The sequence below is a fragment of the Mya arenaria genome, chromosome 14, assembly GCF_026914265.1.
Source record: "Mya arenaria isolate MELC-2E11 chromosome 14, ASM2691426v1".
NCBI classification, from domain to species: domain Eukaryota; kingdom Metazoa; phylum Mollusca; class Bivalvia; order Myida; family Myidae; genus Mya; species Mya arenaria.
In genome coordinates, this window is record NC_069135.1 from 11,721,619 (window position 1) to 11,748,744 (window position 27,126).

The 27,126-nt window shown below is 43.5% G+C and overlaps 1 protein-coding gene across 1 annotated transcript; it reads right to left on the minus strand.

Annotated features, from left to right (window-relative positions):
- Nucleotides 1-1,220: 1,220 nt before the first annotated feature.
- On the minus strand, nucleotides 1,221-27,126 carry LOC128216455 (carbohydrate sulfotransferase 15-like). The gene is made up of 9 exons (XM_052923023.1): nucleotides 26,259-27,126; nucleotides 20,726-20,942; nucleotides 20,123-20,197; nucleotides 19,738-19,891; nucleotides 19,456-19,581; nucleotides 18,552-18,708; nucleotides 3,655-3,817; nucleotides 3,083-3,236; nucleotides 1,221-2,839 (listed from the first exon to the last, which is right to left on the minus strand). The coding sequence occupies exons 1-9, from the start codon at nucleotides 26,267-26,269 to the stop codon at nucleotides 2,619-2,621; spliced, it is 1,278 nt and encodes a 425-aa protein (XP_052778983.1). The 5' UTR covers nucleotides 26,270-27,126; the 3' UTR covers nucleotides 1,221-2,618.

Below are 27,126 nucleotides of genomic sequence, written 5' to 3' on the forward strand. Positions count from 1 at the left end.
CTCGGCCATGGAAGATACTTATAACCTTTACCTCCGAAGAGATGCCGTACATTATTTTTGGTAAATCCGAAATCAACTTCGGTGTTCCGTAAAGGACATTGTGTCTTCGCCTTTTCTCGAGGGAGCGAGAACGCGAAGGGACAACAGCGAAGACACGAACGCGCGAAAGCAGGAAGTCGAAGAAACGGAAGGACAAAGGCGTAAGTAACCACGTTGTCGGAGACGCTAAAGTACGAAGGTAACATTGATCTTTCATCTTCACTCCGCCAGGGCAAGCGCTTTGCCATAATATATCATGGTTGACCGTGATATTCATGTTGCGATTACCTTGCAATTTATTATTGTTCTTTTGCAAACCCTTAAAAACGCTCCTGTATCATTTTAAGCTAAAAACATGTAAGATGTGCATCTGTAGTAGTAAGGGCGAATGCACGATAGCCCCGAAGGAACACCATAGTCAGCCGTTATTAATTTTAATTATGCGAATGGTAGATTTAAACAGAGACTTAGGCCCGGCTTCAAGTAGTCTAAGAAAAAAAGCAAACCTGTTGCTAAGCTACAACTCGTAATGTCATTTTATTTCAATAAATGCATTTTTAAAATATTCAAACATATTACTTTAACTGACAAGTCGTGCCCTTTGCATGAAATTCTTTTTTTACTTGTACGATACGAATATTTATTGCTCGTCGAATAGAATATTACGACACACGACACACGACACATGATTAGCTTCTTGCAGCCCGCTACCAATTAAGATGGTAAGTGGGTAGGTACAGAGATGGTAAGTGGGTACAAATGTAGGTACAGAGATGGTAAGTGGGTAGGTACAGAGATGGTAAGTGGGTAGGTACAGAGATGGTAAGTGGGTAGGTACAGAGATGGTAAGTGGGTAGGTACAGAGATGGTAAGTGGGTAGGTACAGAGATGGTAAGTGGGTAGGTACAGACAGTGGACTTACACCATACTGAGTGTGAATAGTTTTTATCAAAAGTTCCGTGTAAGCCTATGGAAAAAATCATAATCGAATGTCACGTGACAGGTAAATATCAAAACCCTGCTTCTTGTGTTTTGAATGTTTATCTATTGCGATCAAAATATTCTTGTCAATGAAGCAATAAGAATAAGAACTTCCTATTACCTATAACCATGGCTACCGCCGCAATGACGACACGTAGATTCATGTTGAGATCTTGGTTGTCTAAAACGAGGAAAAGTCAAATTGTCTAAGATATTTTATTGTAAGTCTCACCACACATATTGTACAAATGTCTATGGAAACTAGTCACCATCCATCAACGTGATTTAATAAATCATAATATTCCATTCTCTTCCCACAACGAAATTCAAATTCAAACATTGGATTCATATCACTAACTACGAGATATACATTTAAATAACATATTAATTGATATATAAATAGTATTGTCGGGTTTTTATTACTAAATAGTCCATGTTTATATAAAACAAGTATATCATCTTACCTTATATACGTTGGAAATGTAATGGAGTTTGAGTTATTTTGGATTTTTTTATATATTCAACAGATAATTTTATATTAGGAGATAACCTAGATGTGGACACATAGATAAGTAATTACACGTATGGTGGCTAGTGGTTAGAGGTCGTAGTTTCATTGAACGAAGCATGACTCTTCAAGGCTACATATACATGTAGTTACACCAAAACGGCCAGATAGTTGTAGCAATACCATTTATAGGCCACCCACGGGTTTTCTTGTGCTTTAATAGATGGTATTCTCAATTATTCTGATATTCATTGTTTGTTTTTTTTCTCAGGTTGCATTTCAATATTGAACCGATGTGATCAGTCCCTGGATATGAGATTGAGGGTCGATGGGTTGATGATTCAGCACCATGGCCCTTTAAATAAGCTTTGTTTCCTATGTCTAAATGTGCGACGGAAAAAAAGCCTTTGTATTTTTGATTGACGATTCATTTATTAATGGGAGTATTTTATATGACAGACATGTTCATGTGCTCGTTATCTGCTGAACCCGAAGCAATTTCGATGTGTAAGTTGAACCCGGCATGCCTAACCTCCGCATCAGGAATTGTGTAAAAATGGGCCAAATTTTAGCGTTCCAATGGAGAAGGGGGTGACACCGTCGACCACGAATAATACACAGTATTAGTCACGTACTCAAAATACGCAGTATATCTAAGAAAATACTCAGTATTCAAACTAACTATTCATGAACATATCATTAAGTTCATGCAAGCAATATGACGTTAAATTAAAGATAGGAAAAACTAGTAAGCATTGAATTCAAGTTATGTCGATGATAAATGTACTGGATGAATGCGCCTGCATGCAACTGCTACGATTAATTCTTCTTGAGTCATCTCAAACAAATCTCGACAAATCGATATGGCAACAACTCGTTCTCAATCCAAAAACTCCTCAGTAGGTGAGTGTGCAATAAAGAAGTGATGTCAACGTTGCAGTATTTCACACCGTATACAGTTTTTGTTGTGTTTCGTGTTCTCAATCTTACACAAACAGTTTCTAAAACAAGGACCGAAACCAGTTCCCCTGGGAGCATCCCAGGTCAACAATTTAACTGTCTATTTCTCGTTGCATTCTGGTCCCTACATTTACTTCGCAGTGTACTCCGCCGTGGTTCCCGGCACGTCATTGTACAGGTAATCAATCTCGGGAAACATCTCATGTAGTTCTGCGTTGTGCGGTCGGTAGAAGTCCTCAAGGAGCCGCCGGGTGGCAGGAAGCATGTCGCCCTGCTCAATCTCCTTTTGCCTCCGGGCATTGGATGGCTTTAGGTTAAAGACGACCGCCTGCTCGTTCCGGGTGAACGGCCCTTAAAACACAGAGATGAGTTAAACACACGTGGAAACAATTTCATTTCTTCAGTGTTAAAACAATGTTGAACGAAGAGAGACGGGCTCCATTATGTTACTGTGTCAATCGTGGTGTAGGTCCTTAACATGATGACGCAGATATCCATCCTCAAATAAATGCAGCATCATATACTTAATCAGAACACATCTTTGTCTGTTTGCTTTAGAACGAATACATAAAAATGAAATCATGAAAGACTTACGGACGTCGAGGAACTTGAGCATCCTATTGTACTCGTGTTCTCGCGTGTCCAGGGCAATGGTGTCTTCGGAGCGCACAACAAGCACTTGCGCACGCGAGAACGTCTCAATCCAGTCCCGGATATACACGTGGTACAGCCCGACCCGCACACGGGCCTGCAAATAGAGGGAGCCAACATGGTACCAACTGGTTGATGCACAGTGATTTGAAGAAATGTAAGCGAGTCGGGGCCTTGGTCATTCTTGGAAAACTAATAATACGTAATAACTCATACACCAGAACTAGAAATACATAAACATTGACATTACATGCAATTGGCAAATCGCTAAAAACTGTAAATATGTACATGTATCTCAATGTTTCATAACTGCTGGGCACCGTGGCATCAATCTTTACAAAACCTATTGCAATTTTGAGAGATTCGGGAATTCGGACTCAATCAAGAGTGTGTCTTTTTGACATGTGACAAGTGTCATAATCAAACTACCGTCGCCAAGTTCGGTCATAAACAGTTTGATTTGCATGCACGGTTATGTAATTCCTCTAACACTAATATAATTGCCAATCATCTACCTGATAATTTTCCAATGTGTTATTGTATGCGCATGCGCGGAGTGAGCTGTGCTTTCTGCAGTCGTTATGCATTTTTATGGCCCTGGTGACGGCTTTGTGGAAGAGTTGCGGAGAGGTCGGGTAGCGCAGGAACCGTGCCTCGTAAATGTAGTCAGAGTAGATCCTGCAGACAAACGAAAGCGACAACTGAAGGGTATTCTAAAGGATTTGTACAACAAAGACAACTGCAGGGACAAGCTCAGAAGAAAAAACAAAACAAATATAAACACTGTAACGTGACACAAGGTAAGGACCCAAACGACACTGAACGAGGGATACAAATGTACATACGCCACACACAAGCCCGACACTGAACGAGGGATACAAATGTACATACACCACACACATGCCCGACACTGAACGAGGGATACAAATGTACATACGCCACACACAAGCCCGACACTGAACGAGGGATAACATACACCACATACATGCCCGACACTGAACGAGGGATACAAATGTACATACACCACACACAGGCCCGACACTGAACGAGGGATACAAATGTACATACACCACACACAGGCCCGACACTGAACGAGGGATACAAATGTACATACACCAAACACAAGCCCGACACTGAACGAGGGATACAAATGTACATACGCCACACACAAGCCCGACACTGAACGAGGGATACAAATGTACATACGCCACACACAAGCCCGACACTGAACGAGGGATAACATACACCACATACATGCCCGACACTGAACGAGGGATAACATACGCCACACACAAGCCCGACACTGAACGAGGGATAACATACACCACATACATGCCCGACACTGAACGAGGGATACAAATGTACATACGCCACACACAAGCCCGACACTGAACGAGGGATAACATACACCACACACAGGCCCGACACTGAACGAGGGATACAAATGTACATACACCACACACAAGCCCGACACTGAACGAGGGATAACATACACCACATACATGCCCGACACTGAACGAGGGATACAAATGTACATACGCCACACACAAGCCCGACACTGAACGAGGGATAACATACACCACATACATGCCCGACACTGAACGAGGGATACAAATGTACATACACCAAACACAAGCCCGACACTGAACGAGGGATAACATACACCACATACATGCCCGACACTGAACGAGGGATACAAATGTACATACGCCACACACAAGCCCGACACTGAACGAGGGATAACATACACCACACACAGGCCCGACACTGAACGAGGGATACAAATGTACATACACCAAACACAAGCCCGACACTGAACGAGGGATAACATACACCACATACATGCCCGACACTGAACGAGGGATACAAATGTACATACACCACACACAGGCCCGACACTGAACGAGGGATAACATACACCACATACATGCCCGACACTGAACGAGGGATACAAATGTACATACACCACACACAGGCCCGACACTGAACGAGGGATAACATACACCACATACATGCCCGACACTGAACGAGGGATACAAATGTACATACGCCACACACAAGCCCGACACTGAACGAGGGATAACATACACCACATACATGCCCGACACTGAACGAGGGATACAAATGTACATACACCAAACACAAGCCCGACACTGAACGAGGGATAACATACACCACATACATGCCCGACACTGAACGAGGGATACAAATGTACATACACCACACACAGGCCCGACACTGAACGAGGGATACAAATGTACATACACCAAACACAAGCCCGACACTGAACGAGGGATAACATACACCACATACATGCCCAACACTGAACGAGGGATACAAATGTACATATACCACACACATGCCCGACCCTGAATGAGGGATACAAATGTACATACACCACACACAGGCCCGACACTGAACGAGGGATACAAATGTACATACACCACACACAGGCCCGACACTGAACGAGGGATACAAATGTACATACACCATACACATGCCCGACACTGAACGAGGGATACAAATGTACATACACCACACACAGGCCCGACACTGAACGAGGGATACAAATGTACATACACCACACACATGCCCGACACTGAACGAGGGATACAAATGTACATACACCACACACAGGCCCGACACTGAACGAGGGATACAAATGTACATACACCACACACATGCCCGACACTAAACGAGGGATACAAATGTACATACACCACACACAGGCCCGACACTGAACGAGGGATACAAATGTACATACACCACACACAAGCCCGACACTAAACGAGGGATACAAATGTACATACACCACACACATGCCCGACCCTGAACGAGGGATACAAATGTACATACACCACACACAAGCCCGACACTGAACGAGGGATACAAATGTACATACACCATACACATGCCCGACACTGAACGAGGGATACAAATGTACATACACCACACACATGCCCAACACTAAACGAGGGATACAAATGTACATACACCACACACAGGCCCGACACTGAACGAGGGATACAAATGTACATACACCACACACAAGCCCGACACTAAACGAGGGATACAAATGTACATACACCACACACAGGCCCGACACTGAACGAGGGATACAAATGTACATACACCACACACATGCCCGACCCTGAATGAGGGATACAAATGTACATACACCACACACAGGCCCGACACTAAACGAGGGATACAAATGTACATACACCACACACATGCCCGACACTGAACGAGGGATACAAATGTACATACACCGCACACATGCCCGACACTAAACGAGGGATACAAATGTACATACACCACACACAAGCCCGACACTAAACGAGGGATACAAATGTACATACACCAAACACAGGCCCGACACTGAACGAGGGATACAAATGTACATACACCACACACATGCCCGACACTGAACGAGGGATACAAATGTACATACACCACACACATGCCCAACACTGAACGAGGGATACAAATGTACATATACCACACACATGCCCGACCCTGAATGAGGGATACAAATGTACATACACCAAACACATGCCCGACACTGAACGAGGGATACAAATGTACATACACCACACACATGCCCGACACTGAACGAGGGATACAAATGTACATACACCACACACATGCCCGACACTGAACGAGGGATACAAATGTACATACACCAAACACATGCCCGACACTGAACGAGGGATACAAATGTACATACACCACACACATGCCCGACACTGAACGAGGGATACAAATGTACATACACCACACACAGGCCCGACACTGAACGAGGGATACAAATGTACATACACCGCACACATGCCCGACACTAAACGAGGGATACAAATGTACATACACCACACACAGACCCGACACTGAACGAGGGATACAAATGTACATACACCACACACATGCCCGACACTGAACGAGGGATACAAATGTACATACACCACACACAGGCCCGACACTGAACGAGGGATACAAATGTACATACACCGCACACATGCCCGACACTAAACGAGGGATACAAATGTACATACACCACACACAGACCCGACACTGAACGAGGGATACAAATGTACATACACCATACACATGCCCGACACTGAACGAGGGATACAAATGTACATACACCGCACACATGCCCGACACTAAACGAGGGATACAAATGTACATACACCACACACATGCCCGACACTGAACGAGGGATACAAATGTACATACACCAAACACAAGCCCGACACTGAACGAGGGATACAAATGTACATACACCACACACATGCCCGACACTGAACGAGGGATACAAATGTACAAACACCACACACATGCCCGACACTGAACGAGGGATACAAATGTACATACACCACACACATGCCCGACACTGAACGAGGGATACAAATGTACATACACCGCACACATGCCCGACACTGAACGAGGGATACAAATGTACATACACCACACACATGCCCGACACTGAACGAGGGATACAAATGTACATACACCACACACATGCCCGACACTGAACGAGGGATACAAATGTACATACACCACACACAGGCCCGACACTGAACGAGGGATACAAATGTACATACACCGCACACATGCCCGACACTGAACGAGGGATACAAATGTACATACACCACACACAGACCCGACACTGAACGAGGGATACAAATGTACATACACCATACACATGCCCGACACTGAACGAGGGATACAAATGTACATACACCACACACATGCCCGACACTAAACGAGGGATACAAATGTACATACACCACACACATGCCCGACACTGAACGAGGGATACAAATGTACATACACCACACACATGCCCGACACTGAACGAGGGATACAAATGTACATACACCACACACATGCCCGACACTGAACGAGGGATACAAATGTACATACACCACACACAAGCCCGACACTGAACGAGGGATACAAATGTACATACACCAAACACAAGCCCGACACTGAACGAGGGATACAAATGTACATACACCACACACATGCCCGACACTGAACGAGGGATACAAATGTACATACACCACACACATGCCCGACACTGAACGAGGGATACAAATGTACATACACCACACACATGCCCGACACTGAACGAGGGATACAAATGTACATACACCGCACACATGCCCGACACTGAACGAGGGATACAAATGTACATACACCACACACATGCCCGACACTGAACGAGGGATACAAATGTACATACACCACACACATGCCCGACACTGAACGACGGATACAAATGTACATACACCAAACACAGGCCCGACACTGAACGAGGGATACAAATGTACATACACCACACACATGCCCGACACTGAACGAGGGATACAAATATACATACATCACACACATGCCCGACACTGAACGAGGGATAACATACACCACACACATGCCCGACACTGAACGAGAGATACAAATGTACATACACCACACACATGCCCAACACTGAACGAGGGATACAAATGTACATACACCACACACATTCCCGAAACTGAACGAGGGGTACAAATGTGCATACACCACACACAGGCCCGACACTGAACGAGGGATACAAATGTTCATACACCGCACACATGCCCGACACTGAACGAGGGATACAAATGTACATACACCGCACACATGCCCGACACTGAACGAGGGATACAAATGTACATACACCGCACACATGCCCGACACTGAACGAGGGATACAAATGTACATACACCACACACATGCCCGACCCTGAATGAGGGATACAAATGTACATACACCAAACACAAGCCCGACACTGAACGAGGGATACAAATGTACATACACCACACACATGCCCGACCCTGAATGAGGGATACAAATGTACATACACCAAACACATGCCCGACCCTGAACGAGGGATACAAATGTACATACACCACACACATGCCCGACCCTGAATGAGGGATACAAATGTACATACACCACACACAAGCCCGACACTGAACGAGGGATACAAATGTTCATACACCACAGACATGCCCGACCCTGAACGAGGGATACAAATGTACAAACACCACACACAAGCCCGACCCTGAACGAGGGATACAAATGTACATACACCACACACATGTCCGACACTGAACGAGGGATACAAATGTACATACACCACACACAAGCCCGACACTAAACGAGGGATACAAATGTACATATACCACACACATGCCCGACCCTGAATGAGGGATACAAATGTACATACACCAAACACAAGCCCGACACTGAACGAGGGATACAAATGTACATACACCATACACATGCCCGACACTGAATGAGGGATACAAATGTACATACACCAAACAGAAGCCCGACACTGAACGAGGGATACAAATGTACAAACACCAAACACATGCCCGACCCTGAACGAGGGATACAAATGTACATATACCACACACATGCCCGACCCTGAATGAGGGATACAAATGTACATACACCAAACACAAGCCCGACACTGAACGAGGGATACAAATGTACATACACCACACACATGCCCGACACTGAACGAGGGATACAAATGTACATACACCACACACAGGCCCGACACTGAACGAGGGATACAAATGTACATACACCACACACAAGCCCGACACTGAACGAGGGATACAAATGTACATTCGCCACAGACATGCCCGACACTGAACGAGGGATACAAATGTACATACGCCACACACATGCCCGACCCTGAACGAGGGATACAAATGTACATACACCACACACAAGCCCGACACTGAACGAGGGATACAAATGTACATACACCACACACATGCCCGACCCTGAACGAGGGATACAAATGTACATACACCACACACATGCCCGACACTAAACGAGGGATACAAATGTACATACACCACACACATGCCCGACCCTGAACGAGGGATACAAATGTACATACACCACACACAAGCCCGACACTGAACGAGGGATACAAATGTACATACACCACACACATGCCCGACACTGAACGAGGGATACAAATGTACATACACCACACACAAGCCCGACACTGAACGAGGGATACAAATGTACATACACCACACACATGCCCGACACTAAACGAGGGATACAAATGTACATACACCACACACATGCCCGACACTGAACGAGGGATACAAATGTACATACACCACACACATGCCCGACACTAAACGAGGGATACAAATGTACATACACCACACACATGCCCGACACTAAACGAGGGATACAAATGTACATACACCACACACATGCCCGACACTAAACGAGGGATACAAATGTACATACACCACACACAAGCCCGACCCTGAACGAGGGATACAAATGTACATTCGCCACACACATGCCCGACACTAAACGAGGGATACAAATGTACATACACCACACACAAGCCCGACCCTGAACGAGGGATACAAATGTACATACACCACACACATGCCCGACACTGAACGAGGGATACAAATGTACATACACCACACACAAGCCCGACACTGAACGAGGGATACAAATGTACATACACCACACACATGCCCGACACTGAACGAGGGATACAAATGTACATTCGCCACACACATGCCCGACCCTGAACGAGGGATACAAATGTACATACACCACACACAAGCCCGACACTGAACGAGGGATACAAATGTACATACACCACACACATGCCCGACACTGAACGAGGGATACAAATGTACATTCGCCACAGACATGCCCGACAGTAAACGAGGGATACAAATGTACATACACCACACACAAGCCCGACACTGAACGAGGGATACAAATGTACATTCGCCACACACATGCCCGACACTAAACGAGGGATACAAATGTACATACACCACACACAAGCCCGACACTGAACGAGGGATACAAATGTACATTCGCCACACACATGTCCGACACTGAACGAGGGATACAAATGTACATACACCACACACATGTCCGACACTGAACGAGGGATACAAATGTACATACACCACACACAAGCCCGACACTAAACGAGGGATACAAATGTACATACACCACACACATGCCCGACACTGAACGAGGGATACAAATGTACATACACCGCACACATGTCCGACACTGAACGAGGGATACAAATGTACATACACCACACACAAGCCCGACACTAAACGAGGGATACAAATGTACATACACCACACACAGGCCCGACACTGAACGAGGGATACAAATGTACATACACCACACACAAGCCCGACACTGAACGAGGGATACAAATGTACATACACCACACACAAGCCCGACACTGAACGAGGGATACAAATGTACATACACCACACACATGCCCGACACTGAACGAGGGATACAAATGTACATACACCACACACAAGCCCGACACTGAACGAGGGATACAAATGTACATACACCACACACAAGCCCGACACTGAACGAGGGATACAAATGTACATTCGCCACACACATGTCCGACACTGAACGAGGGATACAAATGTACATACACCACACACATGCCCGACACTGAACGAGGGATACAAATGTACATACACCACACACATGCCCGACACTGAACGAGGGATACAAATGTACATACACCACACACAAGCCCGACACTGAACGAGGGATACAAATGTACATACACCACACACATGTCCGACACTGAACGAGGGATACAAATGTACATACACCACACACATGTCCGACACTGAACGAGGGATACAAATGTACATACACCACACACATGCCCGACACTGAACGAGGGATACAAATGTACATACACCACACACAAGCCCGACACTAAACGAGGGATACAAATGTACATACACCACACACATGCCCGACACTGAACGAGGGATACAAATGTACATACACCACACACATGCCCGACCCTGAACGAGGGATACAAATGTACATACACCACACACAAGCCCGACACTGAACGAGGGATACAAATGTACATACACCACACACAAGCCCGACACTGAACGAGGGATACAAATGTACATACACCACACACATGCCCGACACTGAACGAGGGATACAAATGTACATACACCACACACATGTCCGACACTGAACGAGGGATACAAATGTACATACACCACACACAGGCCCGACACTGAACGAGGGATACAAATGTACATACACCACACACAGGCCCGACACTGAACGAGGGATACAAATGTACATACACCACACACATGCCCGACACTGAACGAGGGATACAAATGTACATACACCACACACATGCCCGACACTAAACGAGGGATACAAATGTACATACACCACACACATGCCCGACACTAAACGAGGGATACAAATGTACATACACCACACACATGCCCGACACTAAACGAGGGATACAAATGTACATACACCACACACAAGCCCGACCCTGAACGAGGGATACAAATGTACATTCGCCACACACATGCCCGACACTAAACGAGGGATACAAATGTACATACACCACACACATGCCCGACCCTGAACGAGGGATACAAATGTACATACACCACACACATGCCCGACACTGAACGAGGGATACAAATGTACATACACCACACACAAGCCCGACACTGAACGAGGGATACAAATGTACATACACCACACACATGCCCGACACTGAACGAGGGATACAAATGTACATACACCACACACATGCCCGACCCTGAACGAGGGATACAAATGTACATACACCACACACAAGCCCGACACTGAACGAGGGATACAAATGTACATACACCACACACATGCCCGACACTGAACGAGGGATACAAATGTACATTCGCCACAGACATGCCCGACAGTAAACGAGGGATACAAATGTACATACACCACACACAAGCCCGACACTGAACGAGGGATACAAATGTACATTCGCCACACACATGCCCGACACTAAACGAGGGATACAAATGTACATACACCACACACAAGCCCGACACTGAACGAGGGATACAAATGTACATTCGCCACACACATGTCCGACACTAAACGAGGGATACAAATGTACATACACCACACACATGTCCGACACTAAACGAGGGATACAAATGTACATACACCACACACAAGCCCGACACTAAACGAGGGATACAAATGTACATACACCACACACAAGCCCGACACTGAACGAGGGATACAAATGTACATACACCGCACACATGTCCGACACTGAACGAGGGATACAAATGTACATACACCACACACAAGCCCGACACTAAACGAGGGATACAAATGTACATACACCACACACAGGCCCGACACTGAACGAGGGATACAAATGTACATACACCACACACAGGCCCGACACTGAACGAGGGATACAAATGTACATACACCACACACAAGCCCGACACTGAACGAGGGATACAAATGTACATACACCACACACATGCCCGACACTGAACGAGGGATACAAATGTACATACACCACACACAAGCCCGACACTGAACGAGGGATACAAATGTACATACACCACACACAAGCCCGACACTGAACGAGGGATACAAATGTACATTCGCCACACACATGTCCGACACTGAACGAGGGATACAAATGTACATACACCACACACAGGCCCGACACTGAACGAGGGATACAAATGTACATACACCACACACATGCCCGACACTGAACGAGGGATACAAATGTACATACACCACACACAAGCCCGACACTGAACGAGGGATACAAATGTACATACACCACACACATGTCCGACACTGAACGAGGGATACAAATGTACATACACCACACACATGTCCGACACTGAACGAGGGATACAAATGTACATACACCACACACATGCCCGACACTGAACGAGGGATACAAATGTACATACACCACACACATGCCCGACACTAAACGAGGGATACAAATGTACATACACCACACACATGCCCGACACTGAACGAGGGATACAAATGTACATACACCACACACATGCCCGACCCTGAACGAGGGATACAAATGTACATACACCACACACAAGCCCGACACTGAACGAGGGATACAAATGTACATACACCACACACAAGCCCGACACTGAACGAGGGATACAAATGTACATACACCACACACATGCCCGACACTGAACGAGGGATACAAATGTACATACACCACACACATGTCCGACACTGAACGAGGGATACAAATGTACATACACCACACACAGGCCCGACACTGAACGAGGGATACAAATGTACATACACCACACACATGCCCGACACTGAACGAGGGATACAAATGTACATACACCACACACATGCCCGACACTGAACGAGGGATACAAATGTACATACACCACACACAAGCCCGACACTGAACGAGGGATACAAATGTACATTCACCACACACATGCCCGACACTGAACGAGGGATACAAATGTACATACACCACACACATGTCCGACACTGAACGAGGGATACAAATGTACATACACCACACACATGCCCGACACTGAACGAGGGATACAAATGTACATACACCACACACAAGCCCGACACTAAACGAGGGATACAAATGTACATACACCACACACATGCCCGACACTGAACGAGGGATACAAATGTACATACACCACACACATGCCCGACCCTGAACGAGGGATACAAATGTACATACACCACACACAAGCCCGACACTGAACGAGGGATACAAATGTACATACACCACACACAAGCCCGACACTGAACGAGGGATACAAATGTACATACACCACACACATGCCCGACCCTGAATGAGGGATACAAATGTACATACACCACACACATGCCCGACACTGAACGAGGGATACAAATGTACATACACCACACACATGCCCGACCCTGAACGAGGGATACAAATGTACATACACCACACACATGCCCGACACTGAACGAGGGATACAAATGTACATACACCACACACAAGCCCGACCCTGAATGAGGGATACAAATGTACATACACCACACACAAGCCCGACACTGAACGAGGGATACAAATGTACATTCGCCACACACATGCCCGACACTGAACGAGGGATACAAATGTACATACACCACACACAAGCCCGACACTGAACGAGGGATACAAATGTACATACACCACACACAAGCCCGACACTGAATGAGGGATACAAATGTACATTCGCCACACACATGCCCGACACTAAACGAGGGATACAAATGTACATTCACCACACACAAGCCCGACACTGAACGAGGGATACAAATGTACATTCACCACACACAAGCCCGACACTAAACGAGGGATACAAATGTACATACACCACACACAAGCCCGACACTGAATGAGGGATACAAATGTACATTCGCCACACACATGCCCGACACTGAACGAGGGATACAAATGTACATTCGCCACACACATGCCCGACACTAAACGAGGGATACAAATGTACATTCGCCACACACATGCCCGACACTAAACGAGGGATACAAATGTACATTCACCACACACAAGCCCGACACTGAACGAGGGATACAAATGTACATTCGCCACACACATGCCCGACACTGAATGAGGGATACAAATATACATACACCACACACAAGCCCGACACTGAACGAGGGATACAAATGTACATTCGCCACACACATGCCCGACACTAAACGAGGGATACAAATGTACATACACCACACACATGCCCGACACTGAACGAGGGATACAAATGTACATACACCACACACAAGCCCGACACTGAACGAGGGATACAAATGTACATTCGCCACACACATGCCCGACACTAAACGAGGGATACAAATGTACATACACCACACACAAGCCCGACACTAAACGAGGGATACAAATGTACATTCGCCACACACATGCCCGACACTAAACGAGGGATACAAATGTACATTCGCCACACACATGCCCGACACTAAACGAGGGATACAAATGTACATACACCACAGACATGCCCGACACTAAACGAGGGATACAAATGTACATTCGCCACACACATGCCCGACACTAAACGAGGGATACAAATGTACATTCGCCACAGACATGCCCGACAGTAAACGAGGGATACAAATGTACATTCGCCACACACAAGCCCGACACTAAACGAGGGATTCAAATGTACATACACCACACACAAGCCCGACACTAAACGAGGGATACAAATGTACATTCGCCACACACATGCCCGACCCTAAACGAGGGATACAAATGTACATTCGCCACACACATGACCGACACTAAACGAGGGATACAAATGTACATTCGCCACACACATGCCCGACACTGAACGAGGGATACAAATGTACATTCGCCACACACATGCCCGACACTAAACGAGGGATACAAATGTACATTCGCCACACACATGCCCGACACTAAACGAGGGATACAAATGTACATTCGCCACACACATGCCCGACACTAAACGAGGGATACAAATGTACATTCGCCACACACATGCCCGACACTAAACGAGGGATACAAATGTACATTCGCCACACACATGACCGACACTAAACGAGGGATACAAATGTACATTCACCACAGACATGCCCGACACTAAACGAGGGATACAAATGTACATTCACCACACACATGCCCGACACTAAACGAGGGATACAAATGTACATTCACCACAGACATGCCCGACACTAAACGAGGGATACAAATGTACATTCACCACAGACATGCCCGACACTAAACGAGGGATACAAATGTACATTCGCCACACACATGCCCGACACTGAACGAGGGATACAAATGTACATTCACCACACACATGCCCGACACTAAACGAGGGATACAAATGTACATTCGCCACAGACATGCCCCACACTGAACGAGGGATACAAATGTACATTCGCCACACACATGCCCGACACTAAACGAGGGATACAAATGTACATTCGCCACACACATGCCCGACACTAAACGAGGGATACAAATGTACATACACCACACACATGCCCGACCCTGAACGAGGGATACAAATGTACATACACCACACACATGCCCGACACTGAACGAGGGATACAAATGTACATACACCACACACATGCCCGACCCTGAACGAGGGATACAAATGTACAAACACCACACACATGCCCGACCCTGAACGAGGGATACAAATGTACAAACACCACACACATGCCCGACACTGAACGAGGGATACAAATGTACATACACCACACACATGCCCGACACTAAACGAGGGATACAAATGTACATACACCACAGACATGCCCGACCCTGAACGAGGGATACAAATGTACATACACCACACACATGCCCGACACTGAACGAGGGATACAAATGTACATACACCACACACATGCCCGACCCTGAACGAGGGATACAAATGTACATACACCACACACATGCCCGACACTAAACGAGGGATACAAATGTACATGGATACAAATGTACATACACCACACACAGACCCGATACTGAACGAGGGATACAAATGTACACACATCACACACATGCCCGACATTGAACGAGGGATACAAATGTACATACACCACACACATGCCCGACACTGAACGAGGGATACAAATGTACACACATCACACACATGCCCGACCCTGAACGAGGGATACAAATGTACAAACACCACACACAGGCCCGACCCTGAACGATGGATACAAATGTACATACACCACACACATGCCCGACCCTGAACGAGGGATACAAATGTACAAACACCACACACATGCCCGACCCTGAACGAGGGATACAAATGTACATACACCACACACATGCCCGACACTGAACGAGGGATACAAATGTACATACACCACACACATGTCCGACACTGAAGAGGGATACAAATGTACATACACCACACACATGCCCGACCCTGAACGAGGGATACAAATGTACATACACCACACACATGCCCGACCCTGAACGAGGGATACAAATGTACATACACCACACACATGCCCGACACTGAACGAGGGATACAAATGTACATACACCACACACATGTCCGACACTGAACGAGGGATACAAATGTACATACACCACACACAAACCCGACACTGAACGAGGGATACAAATGTACATTTCCGTGTTGGAACAGTCCCTGAGTCCGTGAAACAGAGATCATAAAGGAGTTTCTTAGGTCCCATCCCTCTTTAACCTTTATCAGGTGTTACTGGTGGTTCAGTTGAAAGGTAAGGTAGGTAGTGACTGACAGTACAGTTTCCTACCGTATTGACGTGTTGGATAATTACTATTTATTTAAGAGAGAGAGAGAGAGAGAGAGAGAGAGAGAGAGAGAGAGAGAGAGAGAGAGAGAGAGAGAGTTTTGGCAGTTCACAGATTACAATATGCCTCCGAGTGTGTCTTCTACTAGAATTAGGCAGTTTGCTGTTATAAAAATATTGATTAACAGTTGAAAGTGTCCCCTTCCTTGTGTCCCACCTTTCTACAGGGTCCCTGGTGAGAAAGAGGACCTTAAGGCCCGGGTTGAGTTGCGCGGCGTACTGGGCGTTCGTAACTCGGGGTTCACTGCAGTTTTCGTTCCCCGGGGTTGCCCGCCAGCTGCCCATCGAGAATGCCGCGTCCACTGTCGCCTCACCTGGAGATGGGAGAAGAACTCTTTTTAACATAGGCCATCGTCACCTTGGCTCGCTGAATTTTATCGTTTCCACGATCACTAGAGAACTAGGACTCTCACTAACTCGTGCACACTTTCCGTTTGGACTGTGATATCGAGGTTAGGGACCACTAATAAGAGTTTCTCGATATTATATATAGCAAAATAACCAATTTCCAGGTTAATATTGGTTTCAAGCTTTACACGACTCTCAACACAATATATCGGAATAAAATTGAAGCTTGTGTACTAAATTTAAACACTATTAGAAAACATTACCTCTCATACAAGAAAACAAAAATAGTTGTACGTAACCATTTTGCATTTAATAAAGTGACTCGCTACGGTGAACGAGTATGAAAAATGCAGTAAAAAAGGAAAACAAAACAAATCGATCAAGCAGATCCACCATGGTAAGCAAATTCTTTAAATGTCAAACCAGCTTCAGACCTTTTAATATGGGAAGTATGCATGCACTGGTCTAAGATCGTATAAACGTGCATTCACAGCCATGTGTAGTCACTTCCGACTGAATGGTGTAAAGTACTATAATAACTATTGACGTTTTAACGAAAATAGCGATCATACAAGTGTAAAACGGCGACAAGCCACTTTTAGTGATATGATTTGTGCCGTCTTTTCAATTCCGTGTGGAAAACAAACCATTTGTAAAAGAAAAATATATAGCACGATCTCATTGACATCAGCCAATGGTTATAACTGCCTTGCCTGTGATGCCGTGATGATAGGGGAAGGGATGACCACAGTCCAGTGGCGCCACCAGCCGCTGTAGTTCCACAGCGGACTTCCCCAGTAACCGCATGTACATCATCGTGATAACCTCAAATGGACCCCCTGTACATATAAATGAACAAATGCATGTGTCCGTAGTAAATATATAAATAAATTAAATATGTATGTATGATACATGTCTGGCTAAATACTTGTTTTATGCAAAGCAACAAATGACAATTTCAAAATCATTAACCCTTCGTTTCGTCGACCACTTACTGAACCTGCCAAGGTTGAGGAAATTGGGCTCCTTCCTGTGCTTGAGCATGATTTCCGGGTGATGACTGAGGCGTTGCCACAGGTCCGTGGTCCCAGCCTTCGGGAAGCCAGCCACCAGGAAGTAAGGCAGGCAGTGAAGCACGCGACCGACACTCTACAGGGGACGGTGATGTCGTAGATATTAACAATGTACATGCATTAAAGTTTTTCGTTTTTTCAAGTTGAAATTACCATATTACTGCATTATATGATTACTGCATATATAACATGCGAACATTGTCTAGATAGTTATGTTTTACTAGTGTTTATTTCATGAAATGTGTCTTCCAACGATAGCTTCACATTTTATGATTATTTAAATCCTGGGTCATGTGTCTACAATTACCTTGGTTACGTTATCCTTTGTTTGTCTCCCGAGGAAACACGGGTTCTTGTAGCTGGATAAGAACTGCGGACGGGTCTGTCAAATCGTGTACCAATGTGTTAATGTTCAATGTATTTAGATACATCACCTAAGGTTATCAGTGATATAATTGTCAATTGATTAAATATGAATATGTTTTGTTTCTGACAATAGATCTAATATAAGGATATTTTCTTAAAAAAGGTTGTCCGGTTAATGCAGCGGTTAGTGCATTCGCTTCTCACAAAGACCTCCCTGGGTCTAATCTCGACCATGGTCCCTGTCGGAAAATAGCCCATTGTGCTAATGTTTTTGTTTTATTTATCTTATACGCGACTTCAAATAACGAGTAATCGTGTTTCGTGCTATCAAACCGGAGTACAAGGAGGAATCCCCAACCTAATTCGTTGGGCAAGTCATAAAAACGGTTTTCTCTGACCACAAACTTACACGCGCTTATACAACATATATTTACTATAATGCATATAATCACATTAAAACTCGCTATAACAATAAAATAAAACTACAAAATGTACGAACTTCTTAAAGGTATTTGAACAAGTATGCGTATTCACTTATACTTACAAAGCGGCGAAAATCCCACTTTGGATTAGTGTAGACTGAGCCAAGCGGTGAGCAGAATGGATGTCCGTCCCTGCCTGGGCGACTGGAATTGAGCGTTGGGTGCCTCTGAAGGCGTTGTCGGATGGGGGAGCCATCCCTAATGGCACCTGTGAGGATCAGGTTCAAGTAGAAGCAGGAACACAAGCTGATTGGTATCAGTACAGCCAGCAGTTTTAGCCTGCGGGGATGAGAGCAAATAAGGAATGGTCCCCATAAGTAGGTAATCAGTACAACTGAAACAGATTTTTTTTAAATGTAAAGCTGATTAATTAATACATAAAGGGTGAAACATAACTTTATAATCAATAGAAACATACTCGTCGAAATGTGTCATTTATACAAGAAAAAACAACAATTTAAAACCCAAACACTTATATTTGCTTCCCATAATTTATCTCATAGATATATCGGTTATTATATGCATTTATACGCAAACGCCATTGGTCCAGGTCTGGTCACGCGGTGACCCAATATTTTTCCATATTGGGTCACCAAGTTTATATCGTGCTAAAGTGGCTTCTATTTTCCGATTCCGATAAATATTTCGATGAATAAATGAAACATTTAAACTTGTAAACAAATTTTCGACGTGATATATATGTTACAGGGTCAGTAGGTGACCCGATTAAGCATACCAATACATTTTGTCATTGTGTCATCAGAGCGTTCCCTACAAATTGGAATTTGGTTAATCTTGAATATTTCTTGCTATCAGTGTGTGATACATATTAATGGTTGCAGTTAGTCTCTCAATCGGTGTGTTAAATGTGTAATTTTTACAAAAGTCATAAACAAAGCACACTGTAATTGCTAATTTGAGGTTATACTAACGCGTTAAATGACGACAGTAAAGCGAAATTCGTGGTAACATATAACATATGTATATAGCGACAGCAAGGCCATACATGACCATATAACCGTTCGAGAATAGCGCACGCATGTCAACTGGAAAACAGCAACAGACGAACGTTGGCTTTCGCTACGTGACACTCTTGTTTTGTGTCATTTACTTGAATTGGAACACTCTTTATATGGTAACTATCATTTGAAAGAATCTACCTACTTTTTGAAAGAATTCCATGATAATATTAAGTATTTCGTGAATTATATATATTAAGTATTATATATATACATTGTAAACGCCATAAACATTTATGAATAAAATTAACTAATAAAACTAATAATCAATTTTAAGTGAAACGCTACCGAAAAGTTAAATACAACTACAGTGTTGATGGTGAAACATCGATTGAGTTTCGACATGTATTCATTTAAGGAATGAATTGCGCGGGATTGATGTCATTATCGGGGTATGAACGCAGTTGGGGTGGTCAAAGTGTGTGAAGTCCAAAGGACTCCACGCATACTTTGACCATTCCAATTGGGTTCATATCCCCGATACTGAGACCAATCCCGCAACTTATCTTTACACCAATAGTTCTTTTTTTATTCAAGAGTTGTTAAAAAAAATACTTCACTTCATTTAAGAAAACCTAACAGTAATCCTTTCTCACCCATTCTGTTAATAGAGCGACTCGACCGTAACCGGAAACAGTTATAAAATGACGTCACAATTACGTGGGAAAAGATCAACCTTGAAAACCCTTTTAAACGTAAAATTGAAACACTAATGGCAACAATACATTTAACATATCATTAATTTACACTTTCTTAAATGTTAATTTATTTTTACGGGACCTGCTGACATGATACAAATAATAACAAGATAAAAAAAAATCCATGTATATATTGTTTATGAATAGTGATCCGAACATATCCGAAGATGTTGCGTACATTGAATGATACCGCTATTACCGAAAGGCAGTTCATTTAAGGAATGGAAGATGAGGCGTAAATATAAAGTGAAAAAACGTTTCAATTAACACGTGAACGCTTAAAGATGCACTCTTACTCCCAAATAAGATTTACCACAATTAATACAATGGTTTAAATATACCAGAAAGAATGAATAAATGTCGATAACAATGGTGCTTATGGAGGATACCGAGGTCATCAATTTAAAAGAATTGTGCAGAAATCTCGGTATATCTACATTATGAGACTATAGTAGATCACTATAAATCTTTTAGCATTCACCAATCATTTAATATTCTTTTCAGTTTTCAGCTATTAAATACACTGTAATAATATTGTTATCCGTTATTATTATTTTCCAAAAATGTATTATTTAATAAGTAGTTTAAGATTTGTCACTCAAAATTTATGTTTGTTATACATGTGTAGGTATTGATTTTGAATAAGAGTGTCACTTTAAATAACGTTATGCATTTGTTTCCGCTTACATATTGAATATATTTCACGAATAGCCCCAGCTCAAATAACGCACGTACATTAATTAAACCGAACATAACATATCCTGGTCATGAAATGTCGTAGAATGCTCGCAATCGTTTGTGGTTGAGACATAATTATAGTCTTTCCAAGCATGTTTGCAGAAGACGGTGTATTTGTCTTATAAAACTAGTTCTTATTGGTAGAACAAGTTTATGCTGTTAAAAGTTGTCCAGATAGATCGCCGTGCTTAAAATACTCGTTATACCATTGACACTCAAGAGTTCAGTGTCATTGTGTTTGTATTAAAAATCATTGCAACGCAACAGAAAGTTCAACTGTAGCTTCAACTACAAAAACAATTTTTTACGTCAAACCCTCAACTTACAAAGATATACGTCAAACCCACAACTTACAAAGACATACGTCAAACCCACAACTTACAAAGATATACGTCAAACCAACAACTTACAGACATACGTCAAACCCACAACTTACAAAGATATACATAAAACCCACAACTTACAAAGACATACGTCAAACCCACAACTTACAAAGAAATACGTCAAACCCACAACTTACAAAGATATACATCAAACCCACAACTTACAAAGAAATACGTCAAACCCACAACTTACAAAGATATACGTCAACTTACAAAGATATACGTCAAACCCACACCTTACAAAGAAATACATCAAAAACCTCAACTTACAAAGATATACGTCAAACCCACAACTTACAAAGATATACGTAAAACCCACAACTTACAAAGATATACGTCAAACCCACAACTTACAAAGATATACGTCAAACCCACACCTTACAAAGATATATGTCAAACCCACAACTTACAAAGAAATACGTCAAACCCACAATTTACAAAGACATACGTCAAACCCACAACTTACAAAGATAAACGTCAAACCCACAACTTACAAAGATATACGTCAAACCCACAACTTACAAAGATATACGTCAAACCCACAACTTACAAAGATATACGTCAAACCCACAACTTACAAAGACATACGTCAAACCCACAACTTACAAAGAAATACGTCAAACCCACAACTTACAAAGATATACGTCAAACCCACAACTTACAAAGATATACGTCAAACCCACAACTTACAAAGATATACGTCAAACCCACAACTTACAAAGATATACGTCAAACCCACAACTTACTTGTAAAAATATACGTCAAAACCACACCTTACAAAGATATACGTCAAACCCACAACTTACAAAGATATACGTCAAACCCACAACTTACAAAGATATACGTAAAACCCACAACTTACAAAGATATACTTAAAACCCACAACTTACAAAGCTATACGTCAACTTACAAAGATATACGTCAAACCCACAACTTACAAAGATATACGTCAAACCGACAACTTACAAAGATATACGGAAAACCCACAACTTACAAAGATATACGTCAAACCCACAACTTACCAAGATATACGTCAAACCCACAACTTACAAAGATATACGTCAAAACCCACAACTTACAAAGACATACGTCAAACCCACAACTTACAAAGATATACGTCAAACCCACAACTTACAAAGATATACGTCAAACCCACACCTTACAAAGATATATGTCAAACCCACAACTTACCAAGAAATACGTCAAACACACAACTTACAAAGACATACGTCAAACCCACAACTTACAAAGACATACGTCAACCCACAACTTACAAAGATATACGTCAAACCCACAACTTACAAAGATATACGTCAAGCCCACAACTTACCTGTAAAGATATACGTCAAACCCACACCTTACAAAGATATACGTCAAACCCACAACTTACAAAGATATACGTCAAACCCACAACTTACAAAGATATACGTCAAACCCACAACTTACAAAGATATACGTCAAACCCACAACTTACAAAGATATACGTCAAACCCACAACTTACAAAGACATAAGTCAAACCCACAACTTACAAAGCTATACGTCAACTTACAAAGATATACGTCAAAACCACAACTTACAAAGATATACGTCAAACCCACAACTTACAAAGATATACGCAAAACCCTCAATTTACAAAGATATACGTCAAACCCACAACTTACAAAGATATACGTAAAACCCACAACTTACAAAGATATACGTTAAACCAACAACTTACAATGATATACGCCAAACCCACAACTTACAAAGATATGCGTCAAACCCACAACTTACAAAGATATACGTCAAACCTACAACTTACATTACAAAGATATACGTCAAAACCCACACCTTACAAAGATATACGTCAACTTACAAAGATATACGTCAAACCCACAACTTACAAAGATATACGTCAAACCCACAACTTACAAAGATATGCGTCAAACCCACAACTTACAAAGATATACGTCAAACCTACAACTTACATTACAAAGATATACGTCAAAACCACAACTTACAAAGATATACGTCAAACCCACAACGTACAAAGATATACGCAAAACCCTCAATTTACAAAGATATACGTAAAACCCACAACTTACAAAGATATACGTTAAACCAACAACTTACAATGATATACGCCAAACCCACAACTTACAAAGATATGCGTCAAACCCACAACTTACAAAGATATACGTCAAACCTACATCTTACAATACAAAGATATACGTCAAAACCCACACCTTACAAAGATATACGTCAACTTACAAAGATATACGTCAAACCCACAACTTACAAAGATATACGTCAAACCCACAACTTACAAAGATATGCGTCAAACCCACAACTTACAAAGATATACGTCAAACCTACAACTTACATTACAAAGATATACGTCAAACCCACAACTTACAAAGATATACGTCAACTTACAAAGATTTACGTCAAACCCACAACTTACAAAGATATACGTCAAACCCACAACTTACAAAGATGTACGTCAACTTACAAAGATATACGTCAAACCCACACCTTACAAAGAAAAAGTTATATCTAACTTGATAGGTGACGGTCACAATGGCCCGTTTTTAAAGTCGTAGCCGTTATTTTATTGTGAGTGAATAGCCAACACGATACAACACTCAAACATGTATTATTTCAAAACATCATGAAAAAAGAACTAAAACAACGAACACTAAAAGTGTCATTTTTTTTCAAATGTTAAACCCAGAGTATATGAACAGTTATAAGAATGACAACAAGTGGCCACCTACTTGTATCTCATCCCGTTCTCATTCTGTCTCTCGGCCACCCCGCGATAACACCCAGCTGGTCCCCCCGCGATAACGTCCAGCTGATCACCACGCGATAATCCCTAGCTGGTCCTCCCGCGATAACGTCCAGCTAATCACCACACGATAACCCCCAGCTGGTCACCTAACTATAACCCCCAGCTGGTCCCCCCGCGATAACGTCCAGCTGATCACCACACGATAACCTTAAGCTGGTCACCTCACGATAACCCCCAGCTGGTCACCTCAGGATAACCCCCACCTGGTCCCCCCGCGATAACGTTCAGCTGGTCACCACACGATAACCTTAAGCTGGTCACCTCACGATAACCCCCAGCTGGTCAACTTACGATAACCCCCAGCTGGTCGCCTCACGATAACCCCCAGCTGGTCACCTCACGATAACCCCCAGCTGGTCGCCTCACGATAACCCCCAGCTGGTCACCTCACGATAACTTTCAGCTGGGCACTCCTTGGCACCTCTAAGCAAGTTTCCCCTTGATAACTTTCAGCTGGCCACTTGGCGATATTTTTCAGCTGGCCACTCCGCAAAACTTTCAGTTGGCCAATCCGCGCGATAACTTTCCGCTGGCCACCTCGCGATAACTTCCAGTTGGCCACTCCGCGATAACTTCCAGCTGGCCAACAAGCCGTAACTTCCAGCTGGCCACCCTTGATAACTTCCAGCTAGTCACCTCCGAAACGAGCAACACTAAACAATGTGATCAAATATCCCAATATCTTCGCCTGATGCGTTATGAATGTCTCTTTGTATTACACTTGAAAAATAGTCACCGAACTCATGAATCACTTGTCATTACGTTGACGTGAAAAAAGCGTTACGCCTCGG